This window comes from Gasterosteus aculeatus, chromosome X, assembly GCF_964276395.1.
Source record: "Gasterosteus aculeatus chromosome X, fGasAcu3.hap1.1, whole genome shotgun sequence".
NCBI classification, from domain to species: Eukaryota; Metazoa; Chordata; class Actinopteri; order Perciformes; family Gasterosteidae; genus Gasterosteus; species Gasterosteus aculeatus.
The window spans coordinates 12506654-12523262 of record NC_135698.1 but is presented as its reverse complement, the minus strand read 5'-3'; the positions used below and the strand labels follow the sequence as shown (position 1 = coordinate 12523262).

At 45.4% G+C, this 16609-nt stretch overlaps 1 protein-coding gene across 5 annotated transcripts in view; it reads left to right on the top strand.

Annotated features, from left to right (window-relative positions):
• The window catches only part of osbpl5 (oxysterol binding protein-like 5), a 42469-nt gene extending 37339 nt beyond the window's left edge, over positions 1-5130 (top strand). For all 5 annotated transcript variants that reach the window (XM_078082787.1, XM_078082789.1, XM_078082790.1 and 2 more), the window contains 11 exons: positions 127-225; positions 356-452; positions 857-955; positions 1345-1442; positions 1609-1698; positions 1802-1938; positions 2029-2208; positions 2395-2524; positions 2773-2887; positions 2976-3078; positions 3388-5130. In XM_078082787.1, coding sequence (XP_077938913.1) covers positions 127-225; positions 356-452; positions 857-955; positions 1345-1442; positions 1609-1698; positions 1802-1938; positions 2029-2208; positions 2395-2524; positions 2773-2887; positions 2976-3078; positions 3388-3523 — 1284 coding nt within the window. In that variant the 3' untranslated portion in view covers positions 3524-5130. The remainder of the gene's footprint in view (positions 1-126; positions 226-355; positions 453-856; positions 956-1344; positions 1443-1608; positions 1699-1801; positions 1939-2028; positions 2209-2394; positions 2525-2772; positions 2888-2975; positions 3079-3387) is intronic.
• Positions 5131-16609: the final 11479 nt, after the last annotated feature.

Below are 16609 nucleotides of genomic sequence, written 5' to 3'. Positions count from 1 at the left end.
TTGGTGATGCATTATTTAGGACTCAACTAATCTTTTGGATCCAGTGATTATCTGCCATTAAGTGTCCTTGTGTCAGAAGATTCTTCCTTTGATACTAATATAATTGTATGTGTTTGCACTTTCCAGGGTCTGAAGAAGCCTTACAACCCAATCTTGGGGGAAACGTTTCGCTGCTGCTGGCTTCATCCCCAAACCGACAGCTGCACTTTCTACATAGCCGAACAGGTGAAAGCAGATTGGTAGCTTCACAGAGCACAAACCTGTGAAAAGCAGAGGGTCTAAAATGAATACATGCTAGGGTATCTGATACCTCTTTTTCTCACACTGCTGCTCAAATGTCTCTCTCCCCTTGCAGGTGTCCCATCACCCGCCCATCTCTGCCTTTTATGTCTGCAATAGGAAGGATGGCTTTTCAATCAGCGGGAGCATCCTGGCCAAATCCAAGTTCTATGGTACGCAGCATACTACAATATGTAATCTGTTTGACCAATGTAACCAATGCACATGCAATAAAAGTACTGCAACAGCACAGCAATCTGCTCATTGGTTGGGCTGTGTATCATTTTAACAATACCAGTACCCTGCAAGTCACACCAATAGAGAACGTCATTGGATGCCCATCATGGTAATGCATTGGGCTCATATGGCGGTTACCGTTGGCAACACTGTCCCGGCTTAACGCCTCCCCGGCGGATCCTCCCCGGCGTAACAACGTTAGCTCCGTCAGCACTGTTAACAGTGCTAGCTGCTAGCTAGCCATCTTCACTGTGAGAGCCTCTTGGTGGTAATCCCAGGTCTGAGGGTTGCAGCGGCTGTGGTATTGATTTGGTGCACAACTGTCCTCCTGCTGTTGTAGGTAACTCCCTGTCAGCTATTCTGGATGGCAAAGCCAGGCTGCTGTTCCTGGGCAGGGACGAGGAGTATGTCATCACCATGCCGTATGCTCACTGCAAAGGTATTTCTACACTAATAATTTCTAGATACTTTGCGTCTTAATCCAGGATAGAAATATGTAATATTCTGCGCTACTTTCGTTACTGAAATATAGATTTTGATATTGATAGCCTACTTATTCCATTTAATCATTGATTGTATAGATATGAATGGTGATGACATGGCAAAAAAACGGGTAAAGCGTGGGCAAAGGGTAGAGGTCCATGCTGTGCAGGTCGGGGGTGGGCTCCTTACTTCTCTGCAGAGCTCCCACCTCCTGACCACAGACTGCCAAAAGGTCATAAATGATTTTTCTGAGCTGTACGTCCCCGCTGGGAATGTTATGCTTCATCCCCAACGGGAATTCGGTATTCCCCTCATGCTGTAATACTGCGCGTGTGCCTCCTGAAGGGATCCTGTACGGCACTATGACGCTGGAGCTGGGTGGGAAGGTTACCATCGAGTGTGAGAAAACCAAGTGTTTCACAGAGCTGGAGTTCAAACTCAAGGTACACTTTTCCACGAGTAATAGCAATAATATTTCTAAATTAACATCGGCTAGCGTTTTTGTTGTTGTTGTTGTATACTGTGATGGTTGCTTGATTAGTGGAAATTGATACCGTACGTTCTGAGATAACAGCAGACCAAATGAAGGTGTTTACACTTTGACCGCAGCCTTTTCTCGGAGGCGCCTGCTCTGTGAATCAGATCAGCGGGAAGATCTTTGTGGGAGAGGAGCTACTGGCCACCGTGGATGGACACTGGGTGAGAGCTTTTCTCCAGCCCCCTTCTGGAAATTGTTGACAAAAACAATAGATGTTTTTTGCAGTGGGATGGGATGGGCGTGAACATTTTAGTTGCCTTCCAGGACAACGAGGTGTTCATCCAGGAGAAGCGCTCGGGCCAACAGGAGAGTCTGTGGAACCCGAGCTCAGACATCCGCAGCAGCCGCCTCAAGAGACAAGTGGTCCAAATCGAGCAGCAGGGAGAGTTTGAGTCCGAGAGGTAAACCCCAATTGCTTACTTCTCAAGAAAGTGACTAGTTTGTGTAGAATATATAACATTGATTGGGTCATTTTAAAATGCTCTTGACAGACTCTGGCAGCATGTGACCAGCGCCATCATGGACCGGGACCAGCTGAGGGCCACCCAGGAGAAGTTTGTGCTGGAGGAAGCTCAGCGGAGAGAGGCCAAGGAAAGAGGGGACAAACCCTGGAGCTCCCAACTTTTCCACCAGGACCCGGTCACCTCCGAGTGGACCTACAGGCACATGGAGTAAGAACACACACACACACCAAAATAAAACGTGGGACATGGCACACACTGTTAAGCCTTTATTGGTTTAGATTTTAGGTCAGTGTAACAAGACTTGAGCGGTCGAGTAAGGAGAGGAAACATTAACGCATTAATGCATCCACATGTGAATGATTCTGCAGCTCATGACATTTTCCTGTTTCTCAGCACACGACCGTGGGACCCTGAGCGCTGTCTGGTTCAGTTCGAGAAGGACGGAGTGGTTCAGACGCACGAGAAGAAGCAGAGGCGACACAACGGCCTCTCCTACAGCCACAGCTGGGCCAGCCAACAGAAGGTTAGCCTGACCAATCGCACGCCGCCAAGCCGGAGCGACGTCCATCCATCACAGATGGGCGCTGAGATTTCATCTAAACGAAAGCTGCAGCAGATATTTGGGCTGACGAGCGCGATCAGATCTTTTCTTTCTCGCTTGTTGTCAGATGAACCGCCTCCCTGCTGCAGCAGCTTGCATGTCATTGTCCATCGTGTCTGCAGTGACGCTTAAGTAACTTGCACTCAAGGCGCTTTTTTACCTTGTCCCAGGCGGAGATGAATGGGAAACGAAGGAAGGCCAGCAGCCAGCCGTCCAGCTGCAGCCAAAACACGGAGAGCAGCAGCACCACACCAGAACCCACACACGAGTCCTCGGACAATGAAGGTGAGGCGCGCGCGAGCACAACCGAAGCCAACAGAGTTATGAAATGGCCACGGCACACGTCTTATGTCCCCTCCTGTTATGTCCCCAGGGTTCTCAAACCAGTGTGCGCGGTGCAATAAAGAGGTGAAGGACATTGCCCTGCTAGAGGCCTCCATCACATCCATACAGAGGACCCAGCAGGACATCCAGCGGTGAGGATAACACACACACACACACAGGGTGAAGTGGGGAAGCATGATGGATTCAGAGGTCAGACCTTGAGTCAGTTTTCTCAAATTGAAGCTGTCATTCAGCCATGTTTAAGTTAAGGGTAAGGATAGTGTTAAAGATCGTAGAACATACAAATTTACGTCAATTGTTACAGAAATATCTATAATTGCATTATGATTAAATTTTTTCAGAACTTGAACCAACCAGTTTTCCATTGTAACATGGTTCTTTTGTGGTATTTTGTTACTGAGCACTGTTGAACCTTTCGTTCACCCTTTTCCCCCCCATAGGAACCTGGTGGCTCTGAGTCGTCAGCTGACCCGTCGCAGCGCTACAGACGACAGCGTGTCGCTAACGGGCCGCCACTGTCTCATCCTCTGTGTGCTGCTGGTCTCCCAGCTCCTCCTCAACTACGTTTTTACCTGAGCCCGCTCCTCTGGGAGGAGCTTCCCTCCAGCACTGATCTGGCATCAGATCCCTCCAAAAAGCACAGACTACAATCAGCGGACGAGGGCCGAGACCACAGATCAGTGTTTTAGAGGGGCGCTTTGTCCCTTTTTTTGTTTCCTCTGAGGAGGGAGGAGCATGGACAATTAAGCAATAAACACAGCCACAGCCACCGCCTGTCAGCGTCCTGCAGAGAGGAGCAGCACCCCCTAGTGTAGCCAGACGGAAACAGCCCGGCACCCACACACTTCGGACCGGAGATGAGGGATCAGAGACGAGCATTGCTGCAAAGATTTTCAATAAAAAGATGAAATTTAAGATGAAGAATGATTTTGCAAAACGAAATGACAAAGAGGATGTTTCACCATTCCTTAGTATCTTTTTTATATTTCCCTGCAATACTGTTTATCCGTTAGAGTAATTGTATGTGCGTTGTTAGTACCTACACTACAGTAGGCCCTATAATCGCAGGCAGCGCATCACTTGGGATTTCTCCTGCTCACTTTCCACTCCAGATTTGGGCCTTAAATGCTGAAGCCAAAAAGAGGAAGGAAAAACAAGAGAAATGTAGAAGGAATATCTTCCAACAGTGCAATTCTGTGCGTTTTCTATTGATGTACACTCAAATACACTCCGTCTCGTCTTTAAATGCGGATGATTTTACCAAAACAGTATTTATAATCCGAAAGGACAGAGTACTTGTTTACAGGGAGCACTGTGTGTGTTTGTAGTGGCACGTAGGAAGGCTAACGGGCAGGAGGCAGGGCGGACTGCCAAAAAGAGTGTCTTTTGTACTTGTGTGCCTGTGGTGCTGTAACGGAAGGGATCACGGCGCTGCTTCCGGTCTGGACCGCGGCACGAGTGCGTACAATCAGTCGGAAGAGAGGGCCGGTGAAATGGGTGAAAATACACTAAAATAATGTCCACACATTGGCCTGATAGAAGAAGACAGTTTGTGTGTGCGTCCTTGTCCACACCACTTTCAAATGTCTGTTTAAAGATGTTAACACTTAGTAATGAGTCGTCTTTTTTTTTTTTTTTTTTTATCAACTTGTATATATAAATGTTTGTCTGGAGGCCTGCGTTTCAAAGAGAGATTTCAGAATGTATTTATTGGGTGATTAACTTAACCTTCCTAATCTAATACAGCTTGCAGGACAGAGACCCGGGACAACAATTGCTCTCCCATTGTTGTGCGTGTCTGTCCATTTGTATGTTAGTGAATGTGTGTGAAGGAGCACATGTGTGTGAGTAGGCCATTACGGTTGTGCTATACAAAACCAGATCTGTGATCTCAGTTTTTACTGGTTTTTAAACCTTGAATTTTAGTCTCCAGTCCTGATCTGCCCAACCGGAGAGAACAAGAGCACAAGAAGGAAGTCGACTTTGAATGCTTTTATTTACACCTTCATTTGTTTGTTCTTTTCATTCTTTTCCTGTTTTGTACTCTACTGCCATGTGGTGGGATTCTACATGCCGGATGTTTTTGTCATATTGAACGAAACTACAGAGAACATGAGGTCGCCCGATGTTTGCATTCATACTCGTTGCGTACTGTAGCACAACAGTAAAACATTTTAACCCCGTCACTGCATTTTGTTGTCATTAATGTCTTGTAATACAACATATAAATCTATATATATATATATATATATATATATATATATATATATATATATATATATATATATATATATATATATATATATATATATATATATATAAATAATGTGATATACATTATTTATATCTTCTGGTGTTTGAGACATCCAGAAATCCTTTACATAAGTAGTTTCCACAGTAGTGGATTCGCTCCAGCAGAGGGGGATGTTGATCTGTGCAAAGTCTCTCAGCTGGGACTGATGGAAGCTTCCAGGTGTTGGTTACAAACAAATGACGAAAGTAACTTTATACATTTACTCAAGTTAATACTCGAGTATAATTGTATGCTACTATTTCTACTTTTAATATATTTCAAAGCAAAATATTGTGTTTCACTTGAGACCATTTATTTAAGGTTTCGGGTAATCAGGATTTAAATATGATCAACGGTTACAATGAGGATTATTTTCATTATGTTCTATACTTTTAGACGTACACTTCAACTTGAACACTTTGAATTACTTATAAAACCCATCACACTTTACATCACATACTATATTAGACTAAGATATTTGTATTTACACAATGTAGTTCCTGACTTAAATGTCATGATAAACTTTGACATTGTTTTGTTTGCTTTGGATCATTTTTATTACTTATTATGTTGTTTTTAAATTTTTTATTCAAAAATCATTTTGCCAAGTTGAGGATTCCCTTTGGGGGACCCGAATCCCACATAGGGGTGTTACTCCGAGCCAATAAGCACGGTGAGTAGCCCATTCTAATTCCACAGCTCAAATAGCAACAAGGGTCAAAATGAACATCTGATACCAAGCGGTGGAGGACGGGTTATTCCCTCATCATGTGTAAAAAGAAAAAAGAATCCAGTTTCTTTTTAGTTTAGCATAACTGGTTGAAAACAAACACAACATTTAATTTAATTCTACAAAGAAAGCACAAGTTGCAACTTTCAGCACAACGCAGCTAATGACAAAAATATCGTTAGAGCTTTTCCATAAAGAACATTTAGCTTTCCTCTTCCCACATACATATTCTGACCAATAAAAACACCTGTTTTACTTAAAGTTAAGGCAGAATCATAAAACAACTAAAAATATGCTCAGAGAATAAAGCATATTCCTGCCAAGTGTGTCTCACCGCCAACTGCTGTGATGTTTGACCGAGTGAACACAAAGTCTTATATAAGACATTCTGCCCCCTTATTCCACCAGGGGTCAAAACGAGATGAATGTAGCCTACAGCAATTCTACACACTATACACGTTAAATTCACACCATTAATGACTTCATAAATGGCTTCATGTTTTTCTCTAGTCGAGTCTAGTCTGCAGGAATTTGCAAAAAAAAAAGGGATTGGACCCAAACATATCCTCACCATGTCACCCTGGATGTACTCTTATCATAGATATAATCTGGATAGATCTAACTGTGGATCTAAATCAGACAGTCCACATTTCCTCCAACAATCTGTTAAATCTTAACGTTTTAGTCACATGTTTTGTTTTCCATTGAAGAAGCAGAGTGGGCACATTGGTAGCAGGGCAAAGATCAAGGGGCGATCTCATCCCACGTGGTTTGTTTCTATTCTGCAGCTAAACTGGATTTTTGAGTGGGTGCACACTGGGCCATTGTGCCGTCTGAATGTATGTGTAAGGCTGGCAGGAGGACAGCAGTCCAAACGAGACCACATAGCGTAGAGTGTGCGTGTGTTTATCTTCCAGGCACTGAGGCCTCCACCGAACGACGTTCCTTTCAGTTTGTATGAGTGAGTTTGTAACAGTTGCCCTGATTTGCTCTGATTCCTTTATCATTCCTTTGTCCGTTTCCCAGCGTGTTTGTGTCCGTTCATGTCTTCTGGTACTGGAAGAGTAAGGGAAGTAAACTGCTCAAACACAGCCCACCGCACGCCGCCAGTGCCAAAGAACACGCTGAGGAAAACATCACAACAGCACTGAGTCACACAGAGGTGGAGGCCACACTGAAGCACATTTCAGTCTATTTTAAAATGTTGCTCATGTGCATGTTTCTCCTAGCTGAAATTTCAAGTTTGACCTTTTAGGGAATATATTTGCTGGGTTTTTTGTCTGTTTGTTTGCTATATTTAATCGTGCATTTTGATATTTTCTATTGTGAATGACTTATGCACTGTGTTTATTGTTACGCATCAATCGCTTGGCCAAATTCCTTGTGCGTCTAACGTTCTTCGCAAAAAAGTGTTTTCTGATTCTGATTCTGTGGACTTCTTTATGCTAAGCTAGGCTAACCAGCTGCTACTATAGCTGTTGCTTCGAATGTTGCGTGCAGACATGGAAGAAGACTCATCTAAACTCCATGCATGCACTCTTTTCAATTCAAAACGCATCTTGTGTAATTTGGGTAATCACCAAAACAAATGAAAAGCTTTTCTGTGATGGCCATAATTGTCTCTTCTGAAATCATTTTGAGTAGCTGAGTAGCTGTCAGGGGTTTTCAGCCATACTTATTATACTTATAAATAATCCCTTTTCTCCCCAAGTGAGCAAGTGACCAACTGTCCACGAGGAGTGTCCTGCTGGTTTTGGCTCTCAGCAGGACTCGGGTCGGATGTTCGCCCTCCGGGTCTTCGCTCCGTTGCAGCTCAGGCCCGGCCCGAATATGCAGAGACAGAGGATCGGTCTGGACTGGTCTCTGAGAGAACGGAGGGGAGGGAGTCTGGATCTCTGGCGCTCCCTGGGGCCACGTCTGTCATGCGTCTGCCTCTTTATCTCTGCACACGGGCCGACCGCAGTGGCGGCTGTGCCTCAGAGGGTACAGCAGGTCACGTTGTATTTACAAGGTTGCCGCTTTGATGCCCAGTCAACATGCTGAAGTACCTTTGAGCCAGTTACTGAACCCCGAAGTGCCCCGCAAGCTGTTCACAACCGCCCGCTGCATCCTCCGTGCTTAGGAACGGTTAAATCCATCAGATCTAATCAATCGTGTGTCAATGTGTTCGTCTTTCTGCTAATTTACACTTTTGACAAAACAGCAATTTAAGCTCCCCATCGTCCCCACTCTTTAGTGCTTTGGTTTTGCAGTGTGGTATTTACATGTAAGTATAATCCTTACTGTTTCTTCCACCAGTGGACCTAAAACAAAAAATGTTTTTAAATCCTTTATTTAAGATTTCAATCTTCTCACAAAGCCTTCTGGTGAAAAATTGTAATGTCATTTAGTTGTTTATAACTTACCCAATAATTATGTAGATTGAATTTGGGATTTGTGACCACAGTACTCTTGACTCTCACTGTGTGATAATCTGTTTAATTTGGTAAATATCATTAGTGTTCGTGAGCCTGACGTTCTCCTCCGTCTGAGCCAAACTTAAACCCTCGTCTATCAACCCATTAAACTTGACATTTGATGGTCGAAAAGCTGAACGTACTGTAAAAAAGAAAACTCTTCAGCGCGAGGACCCATTTGTTGCTGAGGCTGCAGCAAATCCCCGCTGGTTTGTTGCTGTGCCAACCAGCCACTTCATGTGATGTAACTGCGAGGAACAGGATGTGGGCCGCTCCTCTTGTGCAGACAGGTAGACACGACCTGCCAAAACACTCTCTCTCTCTCGCTTAGAGACGCTCATCTTCTGTCTTCCCCTCCCTCAAAGGAACGAAAGAAACACCAAAAGCAGCGGAGCGAAACAGCATCCTTTAAAGTTCTAAGAACTTCGCAACAACCGGCAATTACGAAAAACCCCCAAATGCATTTTTTATCCGGTTGTGCCTCTGACAGTTTGATTTGTTACCATGGCGGCGGTGCGGGTTTCCAGCTCCTGCCTGGTCTTGTCGCCGCAGCGCTCTGCCCATCCCCACAGGTTAACAAGACAAACGCACGCTCGCCCAGAGGGGACTTACCGCTGCACGCCCCGTCTACACGTCACCTCCTCCCTGGAGGAAAATAGGCCAAAAGGAGAGCGATCATTCACTTTTCTTACATCAGAGACATCAGAGACATCATCGCCACATTTGTGAGTCGCTTGACCCATGTGGCATGCGTGCAATTCTGCAGCCTCAAGAGGACGTATGGTGCCTAAATATAGTGGTGAAGTGACAATATTATGTTTGTGTTTGATCCTGTTCCTCTGTAGTTCGCGCAGGTTTAAAAGCTGCTCTTCCTGTCTCCCTCCTGCGTGTCACCGGGTTGGTCAGTTGGGTCAGGGAATGTCCTGCTAACCCACTGGTTTACAGCCATTCTTTAATGCCAACGCCCCCCCTGCCCCCCTCCTCCCTTTCACATCCGTCCGTCGCACAGTTGCCGGTGATCTAATAAACACGAGAGTGAAAGCTGTGACGAGAGGTCACAGCTGGTGCGTGCACGTATGTGTGTGTGTGTGTGTGTGTGTGTGTGTGTCTTTGAAATCCTATACAGACATCCTACTTGCTACTGGGATCACCGGCATCAACACAGACGGTGTGACCACGGGAAGGCCAGCAATTGTTGTTGTTGTTTTAAACTCCTATTACGATAATGAAGGTACCGACATGGACAAAATTGAAACACCTTCGTATGTCAAGCCACACACACACACACACACACACACACACACGATACACACGGACGTATGAACCACAGTTTCACTCTGGGAAGACATTGTTCACACTATACATTCAGATTTTCCACAATAGAAGCTTTTCGTTGCAGGGTCCCCGTTGTCTGCGGCGAGATCTTGACCCTAGTTAGAGAGACAAGAAGTGTCTTTCTGTGTGTGTGTGTGTGTGTGTGTGTGTGTGTGTGTGTGTGTGTGTGTATGTGTGTGTGCTCGTATCCATGTGTGTTTGTGCTCGCTCAGCTCTTCCATCCCGGGGCCCAGATTCCAGCGGACCTCCCTGCTCTTGTGTCCGAGGGGGCGTCAGGGGTTGGAGAGCAGGCTTTGAAGGAGGCTCCGGTGACTCATTACCCAACAATCCATCCGCTCTCCGCGTCCTCTTCACCCTCCAAACATCGCCATCCTCGCCCTCGCCCCCCCCTCCCCCCCACCCCCTCTACTCCCCTCGTCCTCTGGCACAGATAGCAGACACAGATCCACGCGCACACACGCCCTCGATGAGCGTTGACTGAAGAAAAGGGATTCTGTTTCTTCAGGGACTTGTGGACCGAACCCCTGTGAAAGACTTCTGTGTGTGTGTGTGTGTGTGTGTGTGTGTGTGTGTGCAGATGTTCTACTGTTATGCATAGATGCACATTCACTGCACTCGCTGTTTTCAAATCGAATGTTCCAACACGACGTCCTAACCTCGGCCTGCGTCTCTCCCGCCGGAGTCGTTTCTTCACGTTTCCTTCAGGATCGTGTAAAACTACACCTCAAACTCCTGTTCCCACAGCTCCCACGGGTCGATCCCCCACTTTCAACCGGTCTGAACTCACAGCTGTGAACCTCATGGGGGCCGAGCCAGACATCTGCGCCCATGCTTGAGCGGTTTGTGTGAGATCTTAACATGCTGCTGGGTGTCTGTGTGCACAGCGCTCATTAAAGGTGACGTCCACGGGAAATGATATCATTTGGACTGTCTGGCTGTCTGGAGCTCAAAGAGCACAAATGCATTTACAAAACTTTAAAATAATTTTCCTCTGCATTCATGGAAAACCTTTCCAGTTTTCAGACGGGTGGACAATAAAAAAGGGGGCTTCAGTGAAAACTGAAGACTATGGTTTTAGATGTTGTAATCTATAACTCTTTTTTAATTAAAGGCTTCAATAGCTCTACTTAAGATGTAAATTCAGCTTCTTTTGGGACAAAACATCTGTGTGACACCACCAAGGGTGTTTTTTATGGATGAGGTGCCAGATTTCTGTTGAGCGAACAGGTGGCGGTGGACTCGTCTTTCGTCCTTCTGGAGTACTTTGTGTATACTGACACCCGGCCGCACACAACAGGTGCTCTTTGTTCCCCCCCCTGCCGCTCTGATGGCCCGAGTCTGCCACTTTCCAGGCCCGTGCAGATGTAGTAGGTGTGAAATGCCCGTGTTTACATTGCTGAAGAATGTATTTTGCATTTTGAGTCCACTGTCTTGAATTGATTCATGTTGACCTCCGATACAACCGTAGCCCATTTGGCAAAAGGTCGCCACTGTGCTCAGTTTTTGGGGCGGGGTGAGGACAGAGAGGTCCATTGTGATTGTCCCCCGCTCCTCGGGAAAGACCCTTGAGCCATGACAAACAGGATTTCCTCTGATTTCAGGCCTCAGTTTCCCCACTTCCTTCTCCTGAAGGTTTTTTTTTACAAAGCAGCCACTTCAATTCCGCTTTGGGCAGCAGCAGGTTTTTATGAGTCTTGTTTGAAGTTTCCCTCTTCATCCCCGTTTTTTTTTGTTGAAATAACACACCTGTCAGACAGGAAGCATTTTGACTTGTCATAAGATGAAACGCACAGCAGCAATTAATCAGTTAAAAGGGCCAAAGTCATCATGATGATTATCGGTTCCACCGGTGACACTCATTACATTACATGTCATTTAGCTGACGTTTATTCTCATTTTTGGGACTTTTCCATTTCAGTACTGATTGTCAGGTGGATTTTAGAATTTAGTTCAAATTAAAACTTGATATACTAGAAACTTGGCTACCACACAGCTGCAATACGCTGGACAGTATTTTTACTTACTAATCAACATTTACATTAAGAATGGTTGAGATTTTATGTAACAGATAATTAGCACCTGGCTCAGCTCTAATTATATTTTCCATTTTTTACCTCATTGTTTTGAATTTACAGCTGGCGACTTCACTGTGACGGTTCACACATAAACCTCTTCTTTGTGCCCTTTATTCAACCGCAGCTATTTCCACCTAAAAAACGTGTACACTGCTGCTGAGAAGACGAAAGCATCATGAATAGTGTACATGGGACATTTATCATCTATATAGTTAATATTAAGGAAAATAAAGAAAACAGAGCTAAAAAAAAGGACAGTAAATAAGAACTACGTTGGAAGTTGGTCGGTGACATGGAAGCTGACATGATGCTCCGCTTCATATTCCGGATGTTCCTGAAGGCGAGAAGGATTGTATAGGACCACAAACGGACCTCTGCATTGAAGTGTATTCCTCATGTTTCCTTTGTTTAGAGCTCCCCGCCCGAGGGGGGGGTCAGATCACCTCAGCGAAGGTATGCAGGATCGGAAACACAAGCCCACACCCAGATCCGCCGTGATTAAGCGCCCTCGGCTGTGCCTTTGAACAATGCACCACCTGTTGTTCACCCTGACAAAAGCCCTAATGTCCCTGTTGGACACTTGATATCGGGTGAAATATAATGTTTTCCAAACATTTCCCACAAAACTCTCTAAACGAAGCAATGTGGAAGTGAGAAATGAATCCATAATTATATCATTCAGACATATGTGGTTTCTTTCAAAGTAAGCGGGGATTTGATTCACCTTTTTATCTTTATGATTTGTGTAGCGGCAACCTTTACACAAAAAAGGCAAAATCCCTCCCATGTGACTTCACTTTATGACTCGACATTATCTTTGTTCATGTCAAACCCTTTCCTATAAATGCAGACAGAGCGAAAGGTTTGCAACGCCTCAGCAGAGTGTTTGTTCAGGGCAGAGTGTCCCTGCTGCGTAACCCGTTGATCAGATTGCACCCGGTGTATATTGTTGGCTCTGGTGTGTCTCGGGGGAATTCCACCTTCCATTTCTCTTCTTAAGCAAACTCTTCCTGCGATACTTTCAGTATCCTTTGCTCTGGAATTCTCCCTCCCTCCCTCCCATTATGTGCTCATTTTCCTTCGTCTTTTCTCACTCGCCTTCCTCCCGTGTACCATATACGGCCAACTAATTTCCTCTTTGCCTGAGACGGGCTGTGGACCCGGGGTCATCGTTACAGGTTATTACAGCCATCCGTCTTCACCGTCCGTTTCCCCGTCAGCCAAAGTTCATCCTGTTGCTCCCTTATTCGCTGCAACGACAATCTGATGTAACTTACCGTAAGTCACGCGAGTGACATTAAGCTGCTGGGAGCTATCGAGCGGCAGCATCAAGCTTCACCATTAAAAACACTGGGACTCCCCGTGTTTTGTCTTTTATTTCTCGTTGGTTCTGTTTATTCAGTGGAAACCGCTGCATATAGAAGCTCCCAGGTCCGTACAGTCGTACTACATTACAATTCACAAAGAGCCTGTTGAGTTAAGGCATATTTCGATTGTGAATGATGTCCTTCTTTCAACCTTCCGGCTGGAAGACGTATCGCTATTGTGATCTGTTCTTGGTCATCGCTTCACACACCCACTCAGCCAGGTTCTGGTAACTGAACCCCCCCCCCCCCCCTCGGGAGCCCAGTAACAGAAGACTCCAGACTTCAGAAACCCCGGCATATTCTCCCTGTCCCATCGTCCATTGTGATCCACGTCCTCAGAGGACATGTCTCCAGTGGATTCCAGCCACGCGGATAGTTTTGATCTTTTTTGTCTAGAGAGACTAGAGAGAATATAGTCACTAGACTACGGACTCCATCCACGTTAGAGCTCTGACAGTTTTTGGGGCTTTGCTTTTGGTAAGAGAAGACATATATCGAGGATCGCGTCACAAAGGTTGAAAATATTTGAGTTGATTTAAGATTATTAAGTATATTCTTACTTACATACAGCCATCCTAACATTAAGGATGAAGTTCATGCTACTGAGTCAAGTCACTGGTTGGAAATTGCAAGTTGAGCAACACGTGCTTCAGATCTCTGAATGCCGCCCATTCAAAATGACCTCATCGGAGCGCTTTCAAGTCACGGATTGAAAAGGTCAAAACTGTATTGTCTTCACTTTTCAGTCCAGGTAAAAGCCGTCCCGTCCCGACTACCGTGAGTCCAAAGTTTGACTCAACCCGATACTCATCTTTGCTCCTCGGGGCCCGCCGGGTGCACATGGAGCCGTCCGCCCCCTCGCTTGCCTCGCAGACATTCCTGACAGCGTCTCCTCTCTCTGTCTGAGGCTTCTCTGTGGACAGCTGGGTCTTGAGCAATATGATCCCGGCTCAGCGGGGGCAGTCCCCCTGCCAACACTTTGTGTGCATATGTGCAGCATGTATGCGTGAAGTTGTGCCTATTCAATGCACACGCATTTGTTAGACGTGAGAGGTGCCACATTGGTGAGATTATCATTTAAAAGGAAGTGCCTTCAAAGAGTTATTGGGGGAAGTATTCCCGTACGCATGTTGAGATTCCTAAATGTTGGTGCCTTTTTATCTATTTTTCCATCTTAGTAGTGGATGCGGTCTGGACAAGCTTTTAGGTTGCATCAAGGGAACGTCTGACTAACCAAAAGTTGCAAAGAAATGACAAAAGGGAAGGAAAGTGGTTCAGTCCCACTCAATGTGACACTACATACACATTTGGGCCCCAAGCTTCTGAGCATCAGAGGTTAGTTTGTGACTGTCACACATGAGAGCTGAAGATGCGTACATGTGAAGTTCCTTCCCTATGACTCACCGGGCAGTTGGATTTCCAAACACTGTTCCCATGACTACAAACGATTGTAAGAACAACACCATTGTGGATAAGATATGGGGAAATTTGTCCTGATGGATGTGAAGGGCCGGATGTGGGAACGAGGTGGCCTTTATTTGGATGGAACGATGGATGCAGAGGAAGGAAAGCGGAAAGCTGAATTATGTTCAAGCATTCATTTTTTTCGGCCCAACCCCTGGTCAGGCGGACCTCATGGTACCCGTTGCAAATTGTTTGATATTTGTTTGATTCCATGAGAAATGTAGTTAATGCTGCTTCTGTAACACTGCTTATTTTGAATAGCGTACTTAACAGGAAGTGCTTTTATTTTGTGAAAGACAGGAATGACGCATGACGTGTCTTCGCTTAAGGTAACGTGAACGTTCTGCGCAGTGTTTTAGACAGTCGAAAGGTTACGGTTCAATACAACACGTGTTGGGGTCATTATTAGAAGCTCCACCTCACAACAGTACCAAACAAAAAAATATTTTATTTTTTTAAATGACAGGATTTTCTCCCAATTACAAGCGCTTGTCCCTCTTGACACAATTCCAAAGCGTTAATGCGCTTCAAGCCCTTCCCGCCAAATATTTTCTAACATGAAACCGCTCCGTGAAGGGGGTCCCCCTGCTTTTCGGTACATCCCAGCGACTTTGTATTGTTTCTCCCACCATTATATGTTCGTCTCCGGTGTTTACTGAGGTATGTGCGCAGGTATGCCCTCACCTGAGCCATGCGTCACATGGTGACATACCTGAAGAGGTTCCTTCCAGTAAAAGGGGCCTTAGAAAGCACTTGGGTGGTGTGATAATCCCATTCATAAAAAAAAAGGTCAAAGTGCACGGCTGCCAGATTTGATTTGATGTCTCAGCTCATCGGGAAAGAAAAAGTAAATTCCGCAATCTGACGCAGATCTGTTAGTAATCAGACTATCGCGTGAGGCCTTGCAAAATATCCTAGTAGCCTCTCCTGTTTGGGTTATTGGAGTTTTTATTTACACACGCCGCTGATGTTGCGTCTTGCTGGCGTCAGATTGGATTCTGGGGCGGAAAAGCCGGCGAGGAAATGACACAACAAAACGAAGACAGTCCTCGAATGATGGTGACTTACAGGAACCCAAGTGATATTCTCCTGAAGCGGGAGGAGGCATACTGAGCCATGACGCATAGCTGAGCAAACTCGTAAATTACGCTGGGAGGTGTTGCGACATGTCTTAAGGCTGTGAAACCAACCCTGCTAAAGGCTATTTTAAATGGGCAGACATGCTTTTGACGAGCTGCAACGTCACACATGGTTAGATTTGGTCTCATGATTCGATGATTAGGTTAATCTCAACTTTTCTATAAATAGGGTCCACAAATTAAAGCTGCTAAATGGGATCTTCTTCCACAGTTTGCAACTAACGGTCATACGTGTGTCAAACTGAATTTAAACCAAAGCCAAACTTCCAAATCCTCAGTCACAACACTGAGGACAGTTTCCTCATTCGTATTCTTAAGGCCCTGCACGAGAAGATAAAACAGGACTTTTATGTCACTTATTTGTTCGACAAAAAGCATCACATACGCTGCGGTCACTACTCCAGTGGACTGAGTCATTGTTCTGTGTTAAGGGCAAACTTCTCAATGCAGAGGGCATTGTAAAAGATTATTATCTGCACTTCAATAGATTAATGCCGTGACTTTGTCGAGTGAGGCAAGTTTCTTCTGCCCCCCCCGACCTTCACCTCACAACACCCCGGCTCAGCTGTTCCTTCATTTACCATACACGCCTCTAAATCACACATTCTGTCCCGCTACGTTCAACCACTGACGATGAACTGAAGATGTGTGTAGAGGTCTTGGCCGCGTCACACATCCTTCTGCTTGCTGCGTGGATCTTTTCCTCCAGAATGTAACAATGCGTCGACTGTTGCGCAGCGAGGATCCGTCACCGTGAAGGCAGCTTGTGTGGAGCGATGACGCTGAGGCCACGAGTACGGCCT